Genomic DNA, 26,122 nt, shown 5'->3' with positions numbered 1-26,122 from the left:
ATTAGAATCTGTAGCAATGTCAGATTGTGGCTCCTCATCAACAGTAGCAACTTGTGGTACCGGAAGCAAATGATTCCTATGCCAGGCTTTGATCCGACCCTCAGGTCCTCGAATCCTGTATACTGGAATCCTAGGCAGTTTTTCTACAACCTCAAACAACTCATTTCTCCAGCGATCAGCTAACTTATGTTTGGCTGAGGGTCCCAAATTGCAGAGAAACACTTTATCACCAGGTTGTAAGTCTTTGTAACGAACTTTGGAATCAAAACGCCTTTTATTGGCAGCATTTAATTTCGCAGCATTTTCCTCAGCCATCTGATAGGCCTCTTTCAAACTCTGTTTGAGTCGTGCCACATACTGATAGTGATTCCTCTGTTCCACTCCATCAGTAGACATGCCCAACTGAATGTCAATAGGGAGACGAGCTTCTCTCCCAAACATAAGAAACTAAGGAGAAAAGCTAGTGGATTCATGTCTGGTGCAATTGTAGGCATGTACCATAGCTCCAACATGTCGTCTCCAGGTCTGCTTAGCACCATTAGGGAGGGTACCCAACATGTTCAACAAGGTACGATTGAAACGTTCAGGGTGAGCATTACCCTCTGGATGATAAGGGGTGGTGCGGCTCTTGTTGATGTTAAGCAATGTTAACAGCTCTTTAATTAGGCGACTTTCAAAGTCCCGCCCCTGGTCAGAGTGAAGTCGATTTGGCAATCCATAGTGAACAAAAAACTTCTCCCACAGCACTTTGGCTACAGTTACTGCTTTCTGATCTTTGGTGGGATAGGCTTGAGCATAGCGAGTATAGTGATCAGTCACAATCAAAATATTTTACACAACTGTGCTGTCATTGTCAATACACAAAAAGTCCATGCACACTAAATCCATGGGACCAGAACTTTTCAAGTGTTCCATAGGAGCAGCTCGAGTAGGCAGAGTTTTCCGTTGCAGACATCTCACACAACGGCGGCAATAGTCCACAACAGCTTCCCTCATTCGTGGCCAAAAGAATCGGTCTTGGATTAATCCATAGGTTATTTCAACTCCTAGATGCCCATGTTGATCATGCAAACTTCTCAAAACAGAGTTTCTATAGACTTGAGGGAGCACTAGCTGTCTCCTTCCAGGATGATCATGAAACAAATGTACCCTGTATAAAAGTCCATCAATTATTTTGAGCTTATCCCATTCCTTAAGATAGTAGGTACTCTGCTCAGGTAGGTATTTCTCATGTTGTTAGGATCTTTGCGGAAAACAGACTCTCTGACATGTCTGATTATTGGATCTCTTTTTTGTAGAAGGATCATATCTTTCTTTTGCAGCTGGATGTTTTCTGGCACCCCTAAAGCAGTGGGGCAGCAATACATGTTTGGAATACTATTTAGATCACTCTTGGTGGCTACTGGGGTATGATGACGCCACCTGTGTAGTATTTAGGAGCAGAGTCTATATAATCTGTGTGATCAGGACAGGATTTATAGTAAGCGCCAGTGCCTCCACTTAATCAGGGCTTGTGATTAGCAAGTGAAATCCCAATTGAGAAAACATTTCCATATAGACAGTAATCCACACAGCAGAGTGTTTAAATGTCCATGTATTGAAGAAATAACATTCAGTGAACCATACAACATAAGATATTTTCCTCAGGAACATGAAATCATTAGCAATGTCTCTGTGTGTCTCAGTGAGGGGATGTTACAGCACTTACAGTCTGTTCTCCAGCAGGAAAATGTCTGTGTCTCCTCATGTCTCTCTTTTCCCCAGTCTTACCCCGCAATCCCTGCTCTGCCCTTTTTGATGACCTCATCCTTCTTGCAGAGAAAGAATGAGAGCACAGTAGCCATATTGACAAAGGGCAAAACAAACACTGCATAACAGGAATACACACTTGAAAGATGGGCAAAGAAATTATCACATCACTACACATATATACAGTACATATGAGGGGAAGGCCCTGTTATGTATGTCTTCTTGAGACCAGGTTCATCACCAGACTGTTGAAGGCCCAGGGGAGGCTCTTCCCCTCCATCCTTACTTTCCAAACCCCACTTCCCTTCAGCTTCGACTCATTCAGCTCCTTGATTCATCCCTCCATGGTTTTCTGCTTTTTCTTGTGCTTTTCTCCCTATTCTCTATTCTTGTCCTCCACCTACTAGACTGGGGAACCCTCAAGCCTGAACTTCCTTCATTCCATACTAGCCATAAGAGGACACACTAAGATGCATTTAAATCTTTCTAAAGACGTACCTCGAGTTTGGCTTCCTCTAGTTTTACTACTACCCCCTAGGTGCTTTTCACGTCTCTTCTCATTTGTAAACCTTAGTAGATGATCACCCTAATCTCCACTTCACTAGCAGTGCTCTATGGTACTAGATTGTAAACCTTATACAGTATATGGAGATTTCTCTCCTCTGGTCATAAAAGCAGCGTCTCTCTCTCTCAGCTCTCTCTCCTCACTGGATAGCTAATGGCTCCCGCTGCTGCCAAACACAGCCAGTGGGGAGAGAGCGGGGGCAAGGCTGAGTCGCTCTCTGTGTGTCAATGGACATACACAGTATGGCTCGGAAATGAGCCTGCATGAGTGCCCCCATAGCAAACAGGGGGGAGAAGCCAGGAGCACCAGCAGGGGACTATTGCATAGGGAAGGTTAGTATGACATGTTTGTTATTTTTAAAGAAAGAAATGTAGGCTTAGAATCACTTTAATCTCCAATAAAATGTGAAAATTGCTGCCACATGACTAAGATAAAAATTATATATGTAGCGCTACCCCAGTGGGGGCTGCTAGATATTGGTTATCCTCTTGTGCTGCCCTGACCCTGGGAACTTCCCAGCCCATCGCTCCCAGATAGCGGCAACCTGGGCGCCTATATATGATAATAAGTGCCACATCCTATTGCAAGTCTATACAAAAAAATGGAAAGGAACATGGACTTTGGAGGCACTGGGTACTTAAAACATAACATTTTATTAAATCACATAAGTTAAAACATCAAAAAAAGAAAAAGCAACAATTACAAACATCCCCTTCCAAAAAGAGGGGGGAACAGAAATACAAATATAACCAATTCTGGCAATAACATTGCTGATTTGTAATTAACAGATACAGATCATTGGAATAGCATGATATAATGGTTGATACTTGACATCAAGGTGATCCGCCGAAGGTGACAGGGAGATGTACTGTCTTCCCAGGGAGATCGATCGATGTGTTTACACATAGAGATAATAATTCATTGAGCTGAGTTGCTTCACATGTTTCACATTAAGCTTCATCTGGAGCTTATAGATCAATGCTCTGTATATAATCAACAAATCATAGATGATAATAGCAAAAAATAGCAAATAACGGGGAGCGTGGATGAGGAGTCCAAATCATCACAGATCATCGGGGACGTACTGTAGGTCACTATTGGTCAGCGGCCCAAACCTATGTCCCAGCAACAGAATGCTGAGGGGGAATCGGCTGTCTGACAAGGTAAGTGACAAATTGCTAGTGCAACTGATTCCAACTTCCACCATCTCTGCCTCTTACTGATCCCCCCCCCCAACCACCACCACCACCACCAGAGATCTCATCCCTATTCCCCCCATCACCTCTACAACAGATAGGAATGAGATCTGTTGTGGGGGGAGGATGACATCACCGCTGTCACTAATCCTACACCCCCTCACCACCACCACCACTGTCACTAATCCCACCCCCTCACCACCACCGCTGTCACTGATCTTATCCCCCTCACCACCACCGCTGTAACTAATCCTACCCCCTCACCACCACCACTTTCACTAATCCTACCCGATTACCACCACCGCTTTCACTAATCCTACCCGCTCACCACCACCGCTGTCACTAATCCTACCCCCTCACCACCACCGCTGTCACTAATCTCACCTCCTCACCACCACCGCTGTTACTAATTCCCACCACCGCTGTCACTAATCCTACCCCCCCTCTCCACCACCGCTGTCACTAATCCCACCCCCTCACCACCACTGCTGTCACTAATCCCACCCCCTCACAACCACCGCTGTCACTAATCCCACTCCCTTACAACCACCACTGTCATTTTCAAGGTGAGGAATGGGCTAAATCAATGTTAAGTTATGATCAAATAGAAACACAAATGTCCTCTCTTTTCCAGAAGCTTTCTAAACTTTTGGAAAATAAATCATTATTCTGGCATGTTAAATCCTTTGATCGCTATACGAAAGAGCATATTAACCCCCTGGGTTTGCGTATTCTGATCTTTTCCAACCTGGAACAAATAAGTAATGAGTTTAAGCAACAGTGGGAAAAAAATTTACAACACTGTTCGCAAGAGATGATGGCCATTCTCACAAAGGAATATGATTAACAGATCACTTCCATAGATATAGAAATCAAAAATATAGAGCTAGCCCTAACACCATTTTTGGAGCATGTACTTTACTCAAATTTGAATAAAAAAATGCAAGAGAATCTGGCCTCCTATAATAAGAATATTCTTCAAAAAAAAAGAAACAAAATTTTGGCGAGATAAAACCGCATTTACAGAAGGCAAGGCCTATAAATAGAACAATACTCAAACATATTCTAAAAAAACAATACCAATACAAAGGACCACTCCCTCATGATAGGGTTCAAAACTTTCCTAATACAAATCTTTCAGACCCCAAATTCTGAGGTCATGAATCCTCTCACAGGGGCCAGGGCAGATCAAAAAGAAGTCACAACAACAGGAGCTCTTTGGAACAAGAAACCAAGAGACGTACTGTTGATGCGAATTCTGAACATGTGCACAATACTTATGAAAATGAACACTGATCATCACCTACACAAACCAACTATTCTCATCATCCAACAATGGGGGAATCCGACTCCTCATTGTTGGACACATCTAGCAGTATGAGCTAAACATCACACATTTTTGGTAATGTAAAACCATCACTACAAAAGACTTTAAACCCAATGTGGGGGACACGTTCCCCCCCAAATAAATACCAGGGGGGCAAGGTATTAGATCCCTATCTGCTATGCACCTAGAAGGTAATTTAGACATTGTTAATCTCTCCTCTCACAAGTTAACAGAGGCCGAAAGATGAGTATTGTCTAGAGGACTTCGTTTTTGTCCTCAACAAGACCTTGATCTCTTCAAAGCAGTTACTGACTTACAACTTTTTGCACGGAAACTCATGTTGGGATGTATTTATGATGCTGAAGATGAAGGAATAGACACCACCGATTGGTCCCAGTATAGCATTTGTGATTTTAGGGCCCTAAGGGACCTTACTCTCCTTTATTAAGAAAATAACACCATTGATTTGATTGAGCAATTAGACCTAGATAAACTTTTTGAAGATATAGATAAATCTACACAAAATCCGATTAGTATTTTCAAGAAACCCTCAACTAAATTTCCTCCACCTAAAACCAACCCAAGTGTGTCCCTTTTCTTGAAACAGGTTCTCAAGGATATCAGTAAACTTTCATGTAAACAAAAGGCTCCCACAAATTTGTCAAAAGAAGAACAAAAAGCTTTAGTAACATTACAGAAAAATAAATCCATTGTTATCAAACCGTCTGACAAAGGAGGTAATGTTGTCCTAATGGACAACACTACCTTAAAGTCGATGGTTAAAATCCTAGACAACAAGGAATGGTACAGACCCATATCAACAACACTCATTGACAAATACAATCAGGAATTTTACAACTTTATAGACCAGGCTCACATGAAGGGTGCTATCACAAAAGATCTATATGAATTCATTAGAACAAAACACCCAAAAATTCCTTTCCTTTCTACAGTTTACCAAAAATTCAGAAAAACTCTACTCATAAAAACTCTACCGATTGTCTTCGCTAATGGCAGTTTAACTGAAAACTTGATTGTAGTAATCGATACTTACCTGCAACCCTATGTTTTGGCATTAACTTCTTTTGTAGAGGACACTATTCATTTCTTATGTGTCATTGAAGAAGTAAGGATTCCACCTAATTCTTTTCTTGTCACAGTCGATGTAGAAGCTCTTTATAGCTCTATCCCACATTCCAAAGGCTTGACAGCAATGCAGAAGGTCCTATTTACAGGGATCGTTACATGAGAGGGCTCTAATTGAATTCATAATATGTGGACTGGATTATATTCTCCATCACAACTTTTTTCTATTTGATGGTTTCCACTACTTCCAGGTGCAGAGCGTAGCGATGGGGACCTGCTGTACCCCATCCTACGCCAATCTGAACCAGGGGGAGTGGGAACGACTTTTCCTCTCAGAGTCTCACCAAGTAGACAAGTAGACATATCTCCACATGGCTTATGTACATTGACAATATCTTTATCATCTGGGAAGGACCTGGAGACTTCTAATTGAGTGCCTCCAACAGATGGACACCAATAATTGTAATCTAAAATTCACAATTTCCTTCAACAATAAAACAATTACATTTCTGGATATTCAGGTTTAACTGGACATTGACGGCAATTTATGCAACACTTTGTTCCGTAAGAACACTGCTGGAAACACAGTGCTGCATGCTGAAAGCTTTCACCCTATACCATTCGTAAATTCCATCCCCTTTTGACAATATCTTCGTTTACGACGAAATTGCTCAAATTATACACTATTCAAAGAAAAGGCTAACAAACTTCAGACTCGCCTTTTGGAAAGAGGGTATAGCCGTTCCTGTTTGCGGAAGGCTTATAATAGAGCGATCCAACAGACACGTCACGATAAATATTGGGACATCAACACAATTCTAATCTTTTTGGCTCTATACACCACCACAATGGATTTGAAATGAAACAAAAAAGATGTGCTTTAACTGCAGACTTTCAGCTTTAATTTGAGGGTATTTACATCCAAATAAGGTGAATCGTGTAGGAATTACAACAGTTTGTATATGTGCCTCCCACTTTTTAAGGGACCAAAAGTAATGGGATAGAATAACAATCATAAATCAAACTTTCACTTTTTAATACTTGGTTGCAAATCCTTTGCAGTCAATTACAGCCTGAAGTCTGGAACGCATAGACATCACCAGACGCTGGGTATCATCCCTGGTGATGCTCTTCCAGGCCTCTATTGCAACTGTCTTCAGTTCCTGCTTGTTCTTGGGGCATTTTCCCTTCAGTTTTATCTTCAGCAAGTGAAATGCATGCTCAATCGGATTCAGGTCAGGTGATTGACTTTGCCATTGCATAACATTCCACTTCTTTGACTTTGCCATTGCATAACATTCCACTTCTTTCCCTTGAAAAACTCTTTGGTTGCTTTCGCAGTATGCTTCGGGTCATTGTCCATCTGCACTATGAAGCGCCGTCCAATGAGTTCTGAAGCATTTGGCTGAATATGAGCAGATAATATTGCCCGAAACACTTCAGAATTCATCCTACTGGTTTTGTCAGCAGTCACATCATCAATAAATACAAGAGAACCAAATCCATTGGCAGCCATATATGCCCACACCATGACACTACCACCACCATGCTTCACTGATGAGGTGGTATGCTTTGGATCATGAGCAGTTCCTTTAGTTCTCCATACTCTTCTCTTCCCATCACTCTGGAGCAGGTTGATCTTGGTCTCATCTGTCCATAGGATGTTGTTCCAGAACTGTGAAGGCTTTTTTAGATGTTTTCTGGCAAACTCTAATCTGGCCTTCCTGTTTTTTAGGCTCACCAATGGTTTACATCTTGTGGTGAACCCTCTGTATTCACTCTGGTGAAGTCTTCTCTTGATTGTTGACTTTGACACACATACACCTACCTCCTGGAGAGTGTTCTTGATCTGGCCAACTGTCGTGAAGGGTGTTTTCTTCACCAGGGAAAGAATTCTTAGGTCATCCACCACAGTTGTTTTCCATGGTCTTCCGGGTCTTTTGCTGTTGCTGAGCTCACCGGTGCGTTCTTTCTTTTTAAGGATGTTCCAAACAGTTGATTTGGCCACATCTAATGTTTTTGCTATCTCTCTGATGGGTTTGTTTTCTTTTTTCAGTCTAATGATGGCTTGCTTCACTGATAGTGGCAGCTCTTTGGATCTGATATTGAGAGTTGACAGCAACAGATTTCAAATGCAAATAGCACTCTTGAAATTAACTCTGGACCTTTTATCTGCTCCTTGTAAATGGGATAAGGAGGGAATAACACACACCTGACCATGGAACAGCTGAGCAGCCAATTGTCCCATTACTTTTTGGTCCCTTAAAAAGTGGGAGGCATATATTTAAACCGTTGTAATTCCTACACCGTTCACCTGCTTTGGATGTAAATACCCTCAAATTAAAGCTGAAAGTCTGCAGTTAAAGCACATCTTGTTTGTTTCATTTCAAATCCATTGTGACGGTTTATAGAGGCAAAAAGATTCGACTTGTGTTGATGTCCCAATATTTATGGACCTGACTGTACGTCATCGCACTGCGCCTTTTGCGGCGGAAGTGACAACGGCGGTAGGGGCGAAGCCTTCCGGAACGCCGGGGGGGGGGGGAGAACCACAAAGCGGCCACCATAGGGGTCTGGGGCACAATTGGGATTGAATGGCGAGGAAACACCTGTAGACTTAATTTCCCCACATGATCCCAATAATGCAATTTGGGAATTCATAAATAACTTCCCTCCCTAGCACGGTCCCAGTATTCTTTTGGTCCTTGCAGGAGAAGGATGTCTCCAAGGGTGCTGTGAGGATTACAATTTTTGTAAGTATAAACATCAATTTATTTTTCATCTGGATTCTTATGTCTCCCCCCTTTTTTTTTTATTTTTTTAAGTCAGTGTGCGCTCAACAGTGTTTTCACGCTTTACACTTATGCCATTTGATAATACAGTTTTTTTTCTACATACACTGTGATTAGCTACTCACCATACCATCATTGACTCACATCCTTTCATCATATTTTTTCTAACAACATTTTTAAAGTTTGCAAAACACTATCCTATTTATTCACCCCAATCAACTTTTCAATCTGTCAACACCATCCTTTTTGGAGTATTTATTTCACTAGGCTTTTTGATCAATTCTATGGACAATAATCACTCACAGTACACCCCTGGTTCATCCTTTATGACCTATATGATATTTATTATTATTTTTTCATGATTACAAAAATATATATTTTTTTACAAGTAAGTCAACCATGTGGGGAATGTGCATCATGGTTTTGCTCCTTGCCACTTTCCAGTTGCCTCGATTGTGATCCCACTACCCACTATTCTCTCATAGACACCCTAGGAATTTTGGGGATCTCCCAGTGAATATTTTTAGGGTTGAGCGGACACCTAGATGTCCGTGTTCGACGGGTTCGGCCGAACTTTAAAAAAAAGTCCGGGTCCGTGTCCCGGACTTTTACCGAACTTTTCCCGGACACCGAACCCCATTGAAGTCAATGGGGACCCGAACTTTAAGGCACTAAAATGGCTCTAAAACACCAATGGAAAGGGCTAGAGTGCTGCAAATGGCAGCAAAACGTAGTTAAGAGCATGGCAAGTGCTCTGCAAACAAATGTGGATAGGGAAATAACTTAAAACAACAAAAAAAAAACAGAAAAATAAAACAATGTTCTTCATCTCTGAAGGACGAGGCCCATAAGGAGTAGGAGGGAGGTTGAGGTGGTGGTGGATGTGGCGGTGTCATAGGCGTGCGCACAGGGTGTGCCTGGTGTACCTGGGCACACCCTAATCACCTAGGGCACATAGCATTATCGCTCTGTTTGCCAGTGAGGAGATGGGAAAGATCTCCCTCGCACCTGCTCTGCTCTATTTCTCTTTGCCAGCAGGGAGAGTAATGTATCGGGGCCATGTACATGTAGGCAAACACATGCATGTGTATTTCAACTTTGGGGTGCACACCCTAATGCAATAGGCTGCGCACACCTATGGGCGGTGTAGGTGGAAGCGGCGGTGGAGGAGGACCAGGGCCGGATTAAGAGCATCATGGTCTTGGTGCTGAGGATTTTGAAGGGCCTTAAGGGCCGTGCCTTGGCATGCACCCAGAGGAGGAAGGGTGCAGCCATGCATGCCTAATTCAACATGGGATGCTGTCTCTGAAGCCCATAAACACATCCATGCATCGGCAACTGTCCCTCCTTGTCCGGCCTTCGCGCTGTGTGGGGAGGTTCTGAGGGTGCTGCCTGGGGAAGCGAGCATAGAAGCCAGACTTCTGTGTTTACAAGTGACAGAAGAGCGGTCACAGTGAATATGGCCAACCCGGGGCCTATATAAAAGGTAGGGGGCTGCATGGAGCTGCAGCTCCAATAGCCCCTACGTTAATCTGGCCCTGAGGAGGAGGACGAGGTAGCCAACACTGCTTCTTTTCACAAATTTTAAATGAGGGTACACCCCAAAAGAGTGAGAAAGAGCAAAAATGGAACAATGGCTGGGTAAGGTCGGTATCCATTGCTATTCTGCACAAGGTACGGAAAAGTCCCGTGGGATCCATGCCTGGTTCATTTTAATGAACGTGAGCTTGTCCACATTGTCTCTGGACAGGCGGCTGCGCTTGTCTGTTATAACACCCCCAGCCGTGCTAAATACCCGTTCAGATAATACACTGGCTGCAGGGCACGCCAGCACCTCCAAGGCGTAAAGGGCAAGCTCAGGCCATGTGCCCAATTTGGAGACCCAGAAGTTGAAGGGGGCAGAATCCTCATTCACTACATGTAGGCGTGTGCACACATACTGCTCCACCATGTTGGTAAAATGCTGCCTCCTGCAAAGACGTTCCATCTGAGCTGCTGGTGCTGCTGTTTGTTGTGGCGTGCTGACAAAGCTTTTCCACATTTCGGCCATGCTAACCCTGCCTTCTGAGGTGCTGGCGGTGCCCTGGTTGAGTTGGCGACCTCCTCCTCCTCCTCCTCTGCCTTGTGCTTCCACTGTGGCCCCGCTGTCAGATGGGAATGCCAGCAGCATCGCGTCTACCAGCGTGCGCTTGTACTCGCGCATCTTGCGATCGCGCTCCAGTGAGTGAATTAAGGACAGTACGTTGTCCTTGTAACGGGGATCCAGCAGCGTGGCCACCTAGTAATCAGCACAAGTTAGAATGTGGGCAACTCGGCGGTCGTTGTGGAGACACTGCAGCATGTAATCGCTCATGTGTGCCAGGCTGCCCAGAGGCGACGAAAGGCTGTCCTCTGTGGGAGGTGTATCGTCCGTGTCCTCTGTATCCCCCCAGCCACGCACCAGTGATGGCCATGAGCTGGCTTGGGTGCCACCCTGCTGTGAACATGGTTCCATCTCCTCCTCCAGCTCCTCCTCCTCCTCATCCTCCAGAACTGTGCCCCTGCTGGACAATTGTGTCCCTGGCGTTTGTGTGTGCAGGAACCCACCCTCGGAGCCCCTTGCGAATGACTGCCCTGAAAGCCTTTGAAATGTTACCTCTTCATCCTCCTCCTCCTCCTCCTCATCCTGTGCCACATCCTCTTCCATCATCGCCCGAATTGTTTTTTCAAGGAGGCATAAAAGTGGGATAGTTAAGCTGAGAACGGCGTCATTGCCACTGGCCATGTTGGTGGAGTACTCAAAACAGCGCAACAAGGCACACAGGTCTCGCATGGAGGCCCAGTTATTGGTGGTGAAGTGGTGCTGTTCCGCAGAGCGACTCACGCGTGCGTGCTGCAGCTGAAACTCCACTATGGCCTGCTGCTGCTCGCACAGTCTTTCCAGCATGTGCAAGGTGGAGTTCCACCTTGTGGGCACGTCACATATGAGGCGGTGAGCGGGAAGGCCGAAGTTACGCTGCAGCGCTGCCAGGCGAGCAGCAGCAGGGTGAGAACGCCGAAAGTGCGCACAAACGGCCCGCACTTTCTGCAGCAGCTCTGACATATTGGGGTAGTTTTTAAGGAACCTCTGCACCACCAAATTCAGCACATGCGCCAGGCAAGGGATGTGCGTCAAACCGGCTAGGCCCAGAGCTGCTATGAGATTTCTCCCGTTATCGCACACCACCAGGCCGGGCTTGAGGCTCGCTGGCAGCAACCACTCATTTGTTTGCTGTTCCATGCTCCTCCACAACTCCTGCGCGGTGTGTGGTTTGTCCCCCAAACAGGCAAGTTGTAAAACTGCCTGCTGTCGTTTACCCCTGGCCGTGCTGAAGTTGGTGGTGAAGGTGTTACGCTGTCCAGATGAGGAGGCGGTAGAGGATGAGGAAGCGGAGTAGGAGGAGTTAGGAACAGGAGGCAAACTGAAGCGCCCTGCAATCCTCGGTGGTGGAAGGACATGCGCCAAATTGCTATCTGCCTCAGGCCCATCCGCCACTGCATTTACCCAGTGTGCCGTTAGGGAGATATAACGCCCCTGACCGTGCTTACTGGTCCACGTATCGGTAGTTAGGTGGACCTTGGCACAGATGGCGTTGCGCAGTGCACACCTGATTTTTTCCCCCACTTGGTTGTGTAGGGAAGGGATGGCTTGCCTGGAAAAGTAGTGGCGGCTGGGCACGACGTACTGTGGGACAGCCACCGACATAAGGTTTTTAAAACTGTGCGTCTCCACCAGACGGAATGACAGCATTTCAAAGACCAATAATTTTGAAATGCTGGCATTCAGGGCCAGGGATCGCGGGTGGGTAGGGGGGTACTTCCTCTTCCTCTCAAGTGTTTGGGAGATGGAAAGCTGAACGCTTCCACGGGACATTGTGGAGATGGTTGTTGGTGACCCAGGTGGTGGTGTTGCTGACAGATCGTCTGTTTGCGGGGTGGCAGGTGCCGGTATCACTACAGATGTGGCTGGAGCGGCCGAGACTGCAGCAGAAGAGGAAGCAGGATGAGCCAGAGACGTTTCTTGGTTTTGAAGGTGTGTACTCCACTGCAGCTCGTGCTTTGCACTTAGATGCCTGATCATGCAGGTTGTGCTCAGGTTGAGAAGGTTTATGCCTCGCTTCAAGCTCTGATTGCACAGGGTGCAAACCACTCGTGTCCTGTCATCAGCACATTTTCTAAAGAACTTCCACGCTAGAGAACTCCTTTGAGCTGACTTTGGTGCGCTCGTTCCCTTGCTGCGTTGGGCAGTAGCGGGCGTAGTGTCTAGGGCACGGCCGCTCCACTTCTGCACCCTGCTCCCTCTTCTGCTGTGCTGGTGGCTCTGTGCGACCACCGCCTCTTCCTTCAAACTACTCAGGTCACCTGCATGACGTTCATTCCATGTGGGGTCGAGGACCTCATCGTCCTCCACATCATCTTCCACCCAGTCTTCACCCCTGCCCTCCTTGTCGGTCTCCACAATGCTGAACGCCGCAGCAGTTGGCACCTGCGTTTCGTCATCATCGGAGACGTGCTGCGATGATCCTTGCATGTACTCATCTTGAGAAATAAGTGGTTGGGCATCGCTGCACTCAATCTCTTCCACTTCTGGGGCAGGGCTAGGTGGATGGCCCTGGGAAACCCTGCTGACAGAGTCATCAAAAAGAAGAAGAGACTGCTGTATGGCTTGGGGCTCAGACTGCTTGCCTGATTTGCAAGGGGGTGAGGTGAAAGACGGTTGGACATCGGCTGCAGGTGCCAACTGTGACCTTTCTGCAGTAGACTGGGTGGGAGACAATGTGAAGGAACTGGAGGCACTGTCAGCAGCAAACCAATCTACTATCGCCTCCACTTGTTCTGGCCTCATCACTTCTAGGGGCGTATGATGCCCTACCAAATACTGATGCAGGTTCTGTCGCCTACTCACACTTGAGGAAGGTGTTTCACTTGTGTGTGTAGCTGGCACAGATCGACCACGTCCTCTCCTTGCAACAGGAGCTCTAGCAGCAGCACCACCACGACCCAGGCCACAGCCCCTATTTGACGCTCTCCTCATATTTCTGAAATTTAAGATCTTGCCCTAGAAAGGTCTTTATTGAATAGCGGAACAAAAGAACAACAGTATCGCACGGGTGTATCTCACAGTCAAATATGCAAACTATGCCGCAATTTAATGTTTTTTACACCAAAAGGGTGTGTATTGAATAGCGGAATAGGATAAAAAACTGTGTATCTCACACGTACAAACACAGACTAGGCCCGATTAAATTTTTTCCTACCCTAAAGGGAGGATGAGGAAGAGGAGTATGGAACAGGCAGCACCCTCAAATCTTCAGAAGTATGAGATGAACCCCAAAAACTTGGAAAGGTGGATCTCACACGTACCGACACAGACTATTCCGCAATTTAATTGAGCCCCAAAGGTTTTTATTGAATAGCGGAATAGGAAATATGATCAAAAAAAAGTGTATGTTTTTCACACGTACAGAAGCACACTAGGCCCCAATTACTATTGTTTGTACACCTAAAAGGATGGATGAGGAAGAGGAGGAGGAGGAGTATAGAACAGGCAGCACCCTCAAAGCTTCAGAAGTATGAGATGAACCCCAAAAACTTGGAAAGGTGGATCTCACACGTACCGACACAGACTATTCCGCAATTTAATTGAGCCCCAAAGGTTTTTATTGAATAGCGGAATAGGAAATATGATCAAAAAAAAGTGTATGTTTTTCACACGTACAGAAGCACACTAGGCCCCAATTACTATTGTTTGTACACCTAAAAGGATGGATGAGGAGGGGGAGGAGTATAGAACAGGCAGCACCCTCAAAGCTTCAGAAGTATGAGATTGTATTCACTGTACCCCACAAAGATTGTGTTCACTGTACCCCACAAAGATTGTGTTCACTGTACCCCACAAAGGTTTTGTTCACTGCACCCCACAAAGATTGTGTTCACTGCACTCCAAAAGGATTGTCTTCACTGCACCCCACAAAGATTGTGTTCACTGTACCCCACAAAGGTTTTGTTCACTGCACCCCACAAAAATTGTGTTCACTGTACCCCCCAAAGATTTTGTTCACTGCACCCCACAAGGATTGTCTTCACTGCACCCCACAAGGATTGTCTTCACTGCACCTCACAAAGATTGTGTTCACTGTACCCCACAAAGGTTGTGTTCACTGCACCCCACAAAGGTTTTGTTCACTGCACCCCACAAAGATTGTGTTCACTGCACCCCACAAAGGTTTTGTTCACTGCACCCCACAAAGATTGTGTTCACTGTACCCCACAAAGATTGTGTTCACTGTACCCCACAAAGGTTTTGTTCACTGCACCCCACAAAGATTGTGTTCACTGTACCCCACAAAGGTTGTGTTCACTGCACCCCACAAAGGTTTTGTTCACTGCACCCCACAAAGATTGTGTTCACTGCACCCCACAAAGATTGTGTTCACTGTACCCCACAAAGGTTTTGTTCACTGCACCCCACAAAGATTGTGTTCACTGTACCCCACAAAGATTGTGTTCACTGCACTCCAAAAGGATTGTCTTCACTGCACCCCACAAAGATTGTGTTCACTGTACCCCACAAAGATTTTGTTCACTGCAACCCACAAAGATTGTGTTCACTGTACCCCACAAAGATTTTGTTCACTGCACTCCAAAAGGATTGTCTTCACTGCACCCCACAAAGATTGTGTTCACTGTACCCCCCAAAGATTTTGTTCACTGCACCCCACAAGGATTGTCTTCACTGCACCCCACAAGGATTGTCTTCACTGCACCCCACAAAGATTGTGTTCACTGTACCCCACAAAGATTTTGTTCACTGCACTCCAAAAGGATTGTCTTCACTGCACCCCACAAAGATTGTGTTCACTGTACCCCACAAAGGTTTTGTTCATTGCACCCCACAAAGATTGTGTTCACTGTACCCCACAAAGGTTTTGTTCACTGCACCCCACAAAAATTGTGTTCACTGTACCCCCCAAAGATTTTGTTCACTGCACCCCACAAGGATTGTCTTCACTGCACCCCACAAGGATTGTCTTCACTGCACCTCACAAAGATTGTGTTCACTGTACCCCACAAAGGTTGTGTTCACTGCACCCCACAAAGGTTTTGTTCACTGCACCCCACAAAGATTGTGTTCACTGCACCCCACAAAGGTTTTGTTCACTGCACCCCACAAAGATTGTGTTCACTGTACCCCACAAAGATTGTGTTCACTGTACCCCACAAAGGTTTTGTTCACTGCACCCCACAAAGATTGTGTTCACTGTACCCCACAAAGGTTGTGTTCACTGCACCCCACAAAGATTGTGTTCACTGTACCCCACAAAGATTGTGTTCACTGTACCCCACAAAGGTTTTGTTCACTGCACCCCACAAGGATTGCCTTCACTGCACCCCACAAGGATTGTCTTCACTGCACCCCACAAAGATTGTGTTCACTGTACCCCACAAAGATTTTGTTCACTGCACCCCACAAAGATTGTGTTCACTGTACCCCACAAAGATTTTGTTCACTGCACTCCAAAAGGATTGTCTTCACTGCACCCCACAAAGATTGTGTTCACTGTACCCCACAAAGGTTTTGTTCACTGCACCCCACAAAGATTGTGTTCACTGTACCCCACAAAGGTTTTGTTCACTGCACCCCACAAAGATTGTGTTCACTGTACCCCACAAAGATTGTGTTCACTGTACCCCACAAAGGTTTTGTTCACTGCACCCCACAAAGATTGTGTTCACTGTACCCCACAAAGGTTGTGTTCACTGCACCCCACAAAGGTTGTGTTCACTGCACCCCACAAAGATTGTGTTCACTGCACCCCACAAAGATTGTGTTCACTGTACCCCACAAAGGTTTTGTTCACTGCACCCCACAAAGATTGTGTTCACTGTACCCCACAAAGATTGTGTTCACTGTACCCCACAAAGGTTTTGTTCACTGCACCCCACAAAGATTGTGTTCACTGTACCCCACAAAGGTTGTGTTCACTGCACCCCACAAAGGTTTTGTTCACTGCACCCCACAAAGATTGTGTTCACTGCACCCCACAAAGATTGTGTTCACTGTACCCCACAAAGGTTTTGTTCACTGCACCCCACAAAGATTGTGTTCACTGTACCCCACAAAGATTGTGTTCACTGCACTCCAAAAGGATTGTCTTCACTGCACCCCACAAAGATTGTGTTCACTGTACCGCACAAAGGTTTTGTTCACTGCACCCCACAAAGATTGTGTTCACTGTACCCCCCAAAGATTTTGTTCACTGCACCCCACAAGGATTGTCTTCACTGCACCCCACAAAGATTGTGTTCACTGCACCCCACAAAGGTTTTGTTCACTGCACCCCACAAAGATTGTGTTCACTGTACCCCCCCAAAGATTTTGTTCACTGCACCCCACAAGGATTGTCTTCACTGCACCCCACAAAGATTGTGTTCACTGCACCCCACAAAGGTTTTGTTCACTGCACCCCACAAAGATTGTGTTCACTGTACCCCCCCAAAGATTTTGTTCACTGCACCCCACAAGGATTGTCTTCTCTGCACCCCACAAATATTGTGTTCACTGTACCCCCCAAAGATTTTGTTCACTGCACCCCACAAGGATTGTCTTCACTGCACCCCACAAAGATTGTGTTCACTGTACCCCCACAAAGGTTTTGTTCACTGCACCCCACAAAGATTTTGTTCACTGCACTCCAAAAGGATTGTGTTCACTGCACCCCAAAAAGATTGTGTTCACTGCAGCCCACACACAGAAAAATGGATGTGGATCCCTGACACCTGCCTATCTCCTATCCCACACCACACAGCAATATCGATTGTAGTTTGTAGAACACAGTTTCCCTAAAATTCAGCAGACTCTGTCCCTAACAGGATTGAGAAGAGATCGTAGATCAGGAGAACTAAGTGCAGACCCCACCCCACACAGCAATATCGATTGTAGTTTGTAGAACACTCTGACCCTAAAATTCAGCAGCAGCCTCTCCCTAACAGGATTGAGAAGAGATCGTAGATCAGGATTGAGTGCAGACCCCACCCCCCACACAGCAATATCGATTGTAGTTTGCAGAAGACACTGACCCTATAATTCAGCAGACTCTATCCCTAAAATGCCTACAACTCGCCCTGCCTAAACACTCCGACCTGTCCCTCAATTCTATCCGGACACAAATGGTTTTTTCCTGCCTGTCTTTCCCTAATCAGCAGCCAGCACTTTGATGTGTGCTCTGTCCCTGATCTAAGCAGCATAATGACGCCGCTGCGGCTGCCTCGAACTTATAAAGACTTGGTCACATGCTTCAGACGGCCAATCACAGCTACTGAGACATTTGCAGGCATGGCTGGGATGGCTTAAGGCACACCAGTTAAACGATTGTTGATTGGCTGTTGAAAGCCCGCCATGAAAAGAGCGCCAAAGCATGCAAAACCCGTAAATAAAACGACCGAACACAGATTTTTACCCGAATATACAGTAAAGTGTCCGTGTTCGTGTTCGGGTAACAAAAATCCAATTATTCGGTACGAACACGAATAATACAGTCCGTGTTCGCTCAACACTAAATATTTTCTGAACGACATCTCTGGCTGCAAGTTGTTTTCTCATCCATTAGCGGTAAATATACTTACCTTGTTCAAATGGATAAATGTAAACTTTATACTACATTACTAATGACATATACAGTACAGTATATATATCCTATAGATGCAAAAAATATTCCCCTGAAGAAGACCACAACTTTAATAGGTCAAAACGCGTCTGGGTATTCTATGTCTTGGTAGTTGAATGTAACCATGTACAATTTTCTTCGCTGTTGGATGTTATTCTATCATTCTAACCAGAGCTCATATTTTATCCTATGTGGAACAAGTTTTTAGTAAATTGCTAAAAAAAATCTTAATATTTTTACAATAAATGTTTGATTTAAAGAACTGCTGCTACAAAAACCCTGGGGGAATCCCTTTCTGATTTTTTCAAAAATTTTGGGGTGCAGCTTCTCCAGTTCCCAGTGTGCTTTCTGTTCTGTTTTTGCCACCGCTGTCACTAATCCTACCCATCTCGCCACCATTGCTGTCACTAATCCTACCCCCCTCACCACCACTATCACTAATCCCCCCCCCCCCCCACCACCACCACCGCTGTTACTAATCCTACCCCCGTCACCGCTGTCAGTTATCCTACCCCCTCACCACCACCTCCATCACTAATCCTACCCCTGTCACCACCACCGCTGTCACTAATCCTACCCCCATCACCACCACCGCTGTTACTAATCCTACCCCCCCCCGTCACCACTGTCATTAATCCTACCCCCCTCCCCACCACTGCTGTCACTAATCCCACCCCCTCACCACCACCGCTGTCACTAATCCTACCCCCCTCACCACCACTGCTGTCACTAATCCCACCCCCTCACCACCACCGCTGTCACTAATCCCACTCCCTCACCACCACCTCTGTCACTTATCCTAACCCCCTCACCACCACCGCTGTCACTAATCCAACCCCCTCACCACCGCATCTATCACTGATCCCACCCCCTCACCACCACTGCTGTCACTAATCCTACCCCCCTCACCACCACCAATGTCACTAATCCTACCCCACTCACCACCACCGCTGTCAGTAATCCTACCTCTCTCATCACCACCGCTGTCACTAATCCTACCCCCCCTCACCACCACAGTCACTAATCATCCTACCCCCCTTACCACCACTGCTGTCACTAAGTCCACCCCCTCACCACCACCGCTGTCACTTATCTCACCCCCTCACCACCACCACAGTCACTAGTTCCACCCCGTCACTACCACCGCTGTCACTTATCCTACCCCCCTCACCACCTCCGCTGTCACTAATCCTACCCCACTCACCACCACCGCTGTCACTAATCCCACCCCTATCACCACCACCGCTGCCACTAATCCCACCACCATTGTCACTAATCCCACCCCCTCACCACCACCGCTGTCACTAATCCCCCCCTCACCACCACTGCTGTCACTAATCCCACTCCCTCACCACCACCACTGTCACTAATCCTACCCCCCCTCACCACCACCGCTGTCACTAACCCTACCCCCCTCACCACCACCGTTGCCACTAATCCCACCCCCTCATCACCACCACTGCACTAATCCTGCCCCCCTATCCAAAACCGCTGCGACTAATCCAACCCCCTTCACCACCACCACTGCCACTAATCCTACCCCCTCACCACCACTGCTGCCACTTCCTACTACCCTAACCACCACCACCTCTGACACTGATTCCACCCCCTCACCACCACAGCTGCCACTGATTCCACCCCTCACCACCACAGCTGCCACTAATTCTACCCCCCTCACCACTACCGCTGCCACTAATCCCACTCCCTCTCACCACCACTGCCACTGATCCCACCCAAATCACCACCACCACTGCCACTGATTCCACCCCCTTAACCACCGCCATTGCCACTAATCCCACCCCCCTCACCACCACCACTGCCACTAATCCCTCCCCCCCTCACCACCACCACTGCTGCCACTGATGTCACCCCTTTCACCACTGCCACTGATCCCACACCCTTCACCACCACCACTGCTGCCACTGATCCCACCCCCCTCATCACCACCACTGCTGCCACTGATCCCTCCCCCACACCACCACCACTGCTGCCACTGATCCCACCCCCTCACCACCACCACTGCTGCCACTGACTCCACCCCCTTCACCACCACCCCTGCCTGCCAGTCACCCCACCCCCTTCACCATTACCACTGCCACTCATCCCATCCCACCACAGCTGCCACTGATCCAATCCCACCCCCACTGCTGCCACTGATCCCATCCCACCACCCCCACCACTGTCACTGATCCCATCCCGCCACCACCACTGCCACTGATCCTATCCCACCACCACCACTGCCACTGATCCCTTCCCACCACCACCGCTGCCACTGATCCTATCCCACCACCACCGCTGCCACTGATCCTATCCCACCACCACCGCTGCCACCGATCCCTTCCCACCACCACCGCTGCCACTGAATCTCTTTCCCCCCCACCACCGCTGCCACTGATCCCATCCCCCCACTACCGATTCCACTCATCCCGTCCTATCCCCACCACCACTTCTGCCATTATTCATACATTCCTACCACCGCTGCCACTGATTCCATCCCACCACCACCCCTGTCACTGATCCTATCCCACCACAAACGCTGCCACTGATCCCATCCCCCCCACCACCGCTGCCACTCATCCCATCCCATCCCCTAACCACTACCACCACAACTCATCCCATCCCACCACCAAAGCCACTGATCCTATCCCACCACCACCCCTGCCACTGATTCCATCCCACCATCACCCCTGCCACTCATCCAATCCTATGCCCCACCACTGCCACTCATCCCTTCCCATCACCCCACCACTACCACCACCACTGCCACTCATCCCATTCCATCTACCCCACCACTACTGCTGTCACTGATCCCATTCGCTGCCCCCACTGCTGCCACTCATGCCATCCCTTTACCGCTGCCACTTATTCCATCCCCCTACTACTGCTGCCACTCATCCTATTCCATCCCCCCATCACTACCACCACTGCTGTGACTCATTCCAACCCCATGCTCCAGGGGGCCCATGCCTCACCCCTGTACACCTAGATAGGAGGGGCAGCGGGGAGGCATATAGAAGAACCAATTACCCCCTCCGCTACAGGAAGAAAATGTAGGGGGTCAGTTCCTCTATATGCCACCCCTTCTATCCAGGTGTATGGGGATGGCGCATGGGGCTGGGTCGCCCCAGGGGTCAAGGGGGCTCTGAATGTTTTAGCCATGCCTCTGGTGTAGGGTGAAGGATTGACAGCCTCCTAATCTCTCCCAATCTCAGCTATGTGTGTAATTATACACAAGCAGAGCTGATCCCCATCCCCAGCACATTCCTGTCTGCTTCCAGACAGGAGGATCCTTGGAGCCATGGCAGGTGGAATAATGAAGGGGAACCATAAATTTTTAAAACTTCGCCACCACACAGGTAAGTCACTCTCAGTGCAAACAAATCTGCGAATTGAATGCAACATAAATGTAAACAAGCTGACTAATTGCACAATATATGCCTGGTACATCATGGGTTAAAGTGTACACCCAGCCTAAACCTTTTTTTCTTTTTCTTTTTTTGTGAGTGAGAAAGGATTAGAGCCCTGTCAGATTTTGATTAATATGAGAGGCTACATAGAGAGATTTCCCCTCACGTATTGTCCTGGTGAAAATGCAGACAGGAAATGGAGAGAACTGTCCAACTGTATAAAAAGTTCTTATCTGGTAAAGAAAGGAAAACTAGATATTCATCTAAGTTTATTTTGCTGTTGCAGATTTCTCTTCATAGTTTGTGAAACTTGTCCCAGGACAGGTTTCACAAACTAGCAGCTGCCTTGTATCTTGCTCTGCCCTGGATGCCAAGCCAAGCTCTTTTTAAAAAAAGATTTCTTAAAGCCCCTGAGGAAGCTGTTAGTTCCCCGCGAAACATGTCGGGCATAATCTACTAGGATGCTGTTCATTGCGGTTACCATACTGTTCTTTGTTATTCCATCCATGGTATTACTATAGAGCTTTTTCAGATATGATGTACAATTTTTATATGATTTGCTTATATGTTTGTGTTTTTCACAAATTATTTTTATGGTGATTTAGTACATTTATATTTTTATACATAAAATTGGTATTCCCTGTTTACGTCCAGCGTTTATGACACCATCAAAGTCCATTATGCCTCCATTTTTTCTTCCACATATATAGAATAGGATGTAGGTACCCTTGTATATAACTTGACTCCCTGGAATTCAAATAAAAAGGAATGCAAATATGCTCATGCAATAACACTCTGCAATGAAATTCTTTAGTGTGAATGAGCCCTAACAGTCCAAGACTAAGTTTTTCTTGAAGTGGATCTTCATTTAAAAGTGAAAGTTGCACTTCTCCTGACTGAAGTTTCTCTTAAAGCTAGGTTCACATCTATGCCTGTGACTGTGGGAATCACATCTGTTCCTGCAGCCAAACTGCGCTGCTCTTAGGAGACACGCTATGCTGCCATACATTCTGAATGGCACCCCCACGCATTTCAGCCTGCAGCACGGGTGCAGGAACCACAGTGAATTTGCATAGTCAAAGAGACCATGCGATTTCCCTGCAGTCACGCTTTTGAAAAGGTGCTTGCACCTTTTTCTTTGGAGAAACGCACAGCAGCCCATTCATTTGAAAAAGCTAAGGTGTGAGCCTAGCATCAACCCTTTTTCAATAATGGCTTCATCCTTGTCGGGGTTCATGGAACCAGTAGATATCCTTTAGCCTAGGTTGAAACTGGGGCCGTTTTGAAATTGTGCAAGTTCAAGCCAGCATTTCAGTCTGACTTTAGGGTGATTTTACAGACATCTGTGCAGGCTCCACAGAAACTACTTTTCAGAATCGTTGCCGCACCACAAAGTCGGCATCGCATCGATTCGGATGGTGCCATTGCTGCCAATTGACTTCCGATTTGATGCGATTTGGCATGTCAAATCGCATTTCAAATCAGCCCAATGTAAACGTGGGGTGACGGAGGAAGTTTACAAAAAAAAGAAAACTAACAGGGTTAGGTACTTCAGGTGCAGCATAAGTGTTTATCTGTGGTCATTTTAACCATTATGGTATCGGCCGATCCTTTGCACCCCTCCCCCCGGTGTAAAGACCCTAATAAAGGGGGGCTGGGTGGGAAGGGGTTAAAGGGGGTTCGCTCTTGAGAGATGACTGCCATTTAAAACACATCCACCACATTATTGCTCTATAAATAGACTATCTCTATAAGGAGTCTATTTATAATTTCTTTTTATGCATACAAGACTTACACAAACTGATATTTTCTAACTGGATTCAATTGGAGAAATACGTGAATTCTGGAAGAAAATTTGGTGAATCTTGTGCAAAAACATTTATAGATAGACCCCTGAATAAAAAAAAAAAAAAATATTTACATACAGGAAAAAGTACATTTCTTTAACCACTTCTGGACCGGAAGATTTGCCCCCTTAATGAGCAGGCCATTTTTTGCGATTCGACACTGCATTATTTTAACGGACATTTGCGCAGTTGTGCGATGCTGTGCCTAAATATAATTAATGTCCTTTTTTACCTACAAATAGATCTTTCTTTTGGTGGTATTTGATCACCTCCACGATTTTAATTTTTTGCGCTATAAAAAAAAAAAGACAGACAATTCTGAAAAAATATATATATTTTTTTACTTTCTGCTATATAACATTCCCAATAAAAAAAAATTTAAAATCCAATTTTTTCATCTTTTTTAGGCCAATTTGTATTCTGCTACATATTTTTTGGTAAAAAATATCCCATTAAGCGTATTTCGATTGGTTTGCGCTAAAGGTATCGCGTCTACTAACTAGGGGAAAGATTTATGTCATTTTTATTTATTTATTTATTTATTTTTACTAGTAATGGCGGTGATCAGCGATTTTTATCGGGACTGCGACATTGTGGCGGACAGATCGGACACCCAACATTTTTGACACCTTTGGGGGGACCAGTGACATTACTACAGTAATCAGTGCTAAAAATATGCACTGTTACTGTAATAATGACACTGGCAGGGAAGGGTGTTTTCTAACTGAGGGGGAGGGGGGCTTGTGAAATCAATACAGAGACCTGTGTCCAATCACAGCTGATCACATGTAAACACACGTGTCGGTTATCGGCATTCCTTTCCTCACGTGCTGTCACAGCGTAAGGAGAGGAGAGCCAATAACGGGCAAGTGTAACAGGGGACATCTACACAGATAATTAGGGCACTGATTATCAGTGCCCATCAATGCAGCCTCATCAGCGCACATCAGTGAAGGAGAAAAATTACGTATTTACAAAATTGTTTTTTTTTTTTTTCAAAATTTTTGGTCTTTTTTAAGTTTAGCAAAAAATAAAAATCCCGGTAGTGATTAAATACTACCAAAAGAAATCTCTATTTGTGTGAAAAAAAAAATGATAAAAATGTAATATGGGCACTGTGGTGCTCTGCAGCGTGCACTGCATGGGTTCATTTAGGGCTCGTTCCCACATGCTTTGATCTCTGAAGGGTGAAGGGCGCTGAATCACCTCCTTCTTTAACCTCTTGATCCCTGCACCAGCACACTGCAGCCACGTGCATTGTATGCGGTTGCAGGGCGTTTACAGAGCACCCCATTCATTTAGTTGGGTTGCACTTTGCCCGCTGAAAGTGACAGGGGGTCTGTGAGACTCTTACTTATGGCAATCTAAGAATTTTTTAGAGCCCCTCCCACTTTATATTAAGCCCCTCCCATTGTAGCACAATTTGGCCACACCCACTGTGCGTACTACTCTCCTTGGGGCACTCAGAGGTGTCCAAGGTCTTTTAGAATCCTATTGTGTATACTATGCAAACCGAAATTTGCTGTGTGCTGCTAAAGTGTTCTGGTTTGGCTTAAAGAAAAGGTGCCGACCCTAGCTGACCCTGATTTTTATTCAATAGTTTCTTCCAGGTTTTTATCAAGCAATGAGAAGCCAAAAATGCCCCCATGTGATTTTATACCAGAGGATTATAAGGTAAACCCATTGGTGTAATTACTGAGATGATCTAGGTACAGTATCATTGTTAACATTACATGGATGTCTATGGTAGTATGGTGGTTAGCATTCATGTGTTGTAGACCTGGGGTCCTGACAGGGCCGGATTAAGAGCATCATGGGCTTGGTGCTGAGGATTTTGAAGGGCCTTAAGGGCCGTGCCTTTGCATGCACCCAGAGGAGGAAGGGTGCAGCCATGCATGCCTAATTCAACATGGGATGCTGTCTCTGAAGCCCATAAACACATCCATGCATCGGCAACTGTCCCTCCTTGTCCGGCCTTCGCGCTGTGTGGGGAGGTTTTGAGGGAGCTGCCTGGGGAAGCGAGCATAGAAGCCAGACTTCTGTGTTTACAAGTGACAGATGAGCGGTAACAGTGAATATGGCCAACCCGGGGCCTATATAAAAGGTAGGGGCCTGGAGCTGCAGCTCCAATAGCCCCTACGTTAATCTGGCCCTGGGTCCTGAGTGTAATTCCCACCAAGGATCCTATTTGTATGGAAGTTGCTTATTCTTGTATTGGTGTTTTCTCTAGGTTTATACTTTCAGTCCAAAAACATGTTTGGACTTCAATAGGCATTGGACTATTTATATTTGCAAGCATCAGAAAGATAGAGAGTGATTGTTTTCCGAGTCAGGTAGAAGCAGTTTGTGTTCCTCACAGCAACAAATGAGAGTTCTCCTTTCATTATTTTATACTAAAAAACAGAGATCCTGAATGGTTGTTGCAGACAACATGGACTTTCTGAGAAAGGTCTTCCTTTAGAAACTT

At 46.1% G+C, this 26,122-nt stretch overlaps 1 protein-coding gene and 1 pseudogene across 2 annotated transcripts in view; both read left to right on the top strand.

The window, feature by feature from the left end:
- The first annotated feature begins 4,096 nt into the window (after nt 1–4,096).
- Nucleotides 4,097–4,556, top strand: LOC309569376 (annotated as a pseudogene). Its single transcript has 2 exons — nt 4,097–4,271; nt 4,374–4,556. The product of its transcript is annotated as an uncharacterized misc_RNA (transcript).
- A 1,633-nt stretch (nt 4,557–6,189) lies between these two features.
- The window catches only part of AGXT2 (alanine--glyoxylate aminotransferase 2), a gene marked incomplete at both ends in the record, with an annotated part of 120,717 nt that continues 100,784 nt past the window's right edge, over nt 6,190–26,122 (top strand). Inside the window, one exon of the mRNA XM_082275173.1 lies at nt 6,190–6,270. Within this exon, the coding sequence (XP_082131299.1) occupies nt 6,190–6,270 (81 nt within the window). The remainder of the gene's footprint in view (nt 6,271–26,122) is intronic.

Source organism: Pelophylax lessonae (assembly GCF_965119305.1).
Source record: "Pelophylax lessonae genome assembly, chromosome: 1".
NCBI lineage: Eukaryota > Metazoa > Chordata > Amphibia > Anura > Ranidae > Pelophylax > Pelophylax lessonae.
The sequence above is the reverse complement of the archived record's forward strand: the minus strand, read 5'-3'. Positions and strand labels throughout refer to the sequence as shown.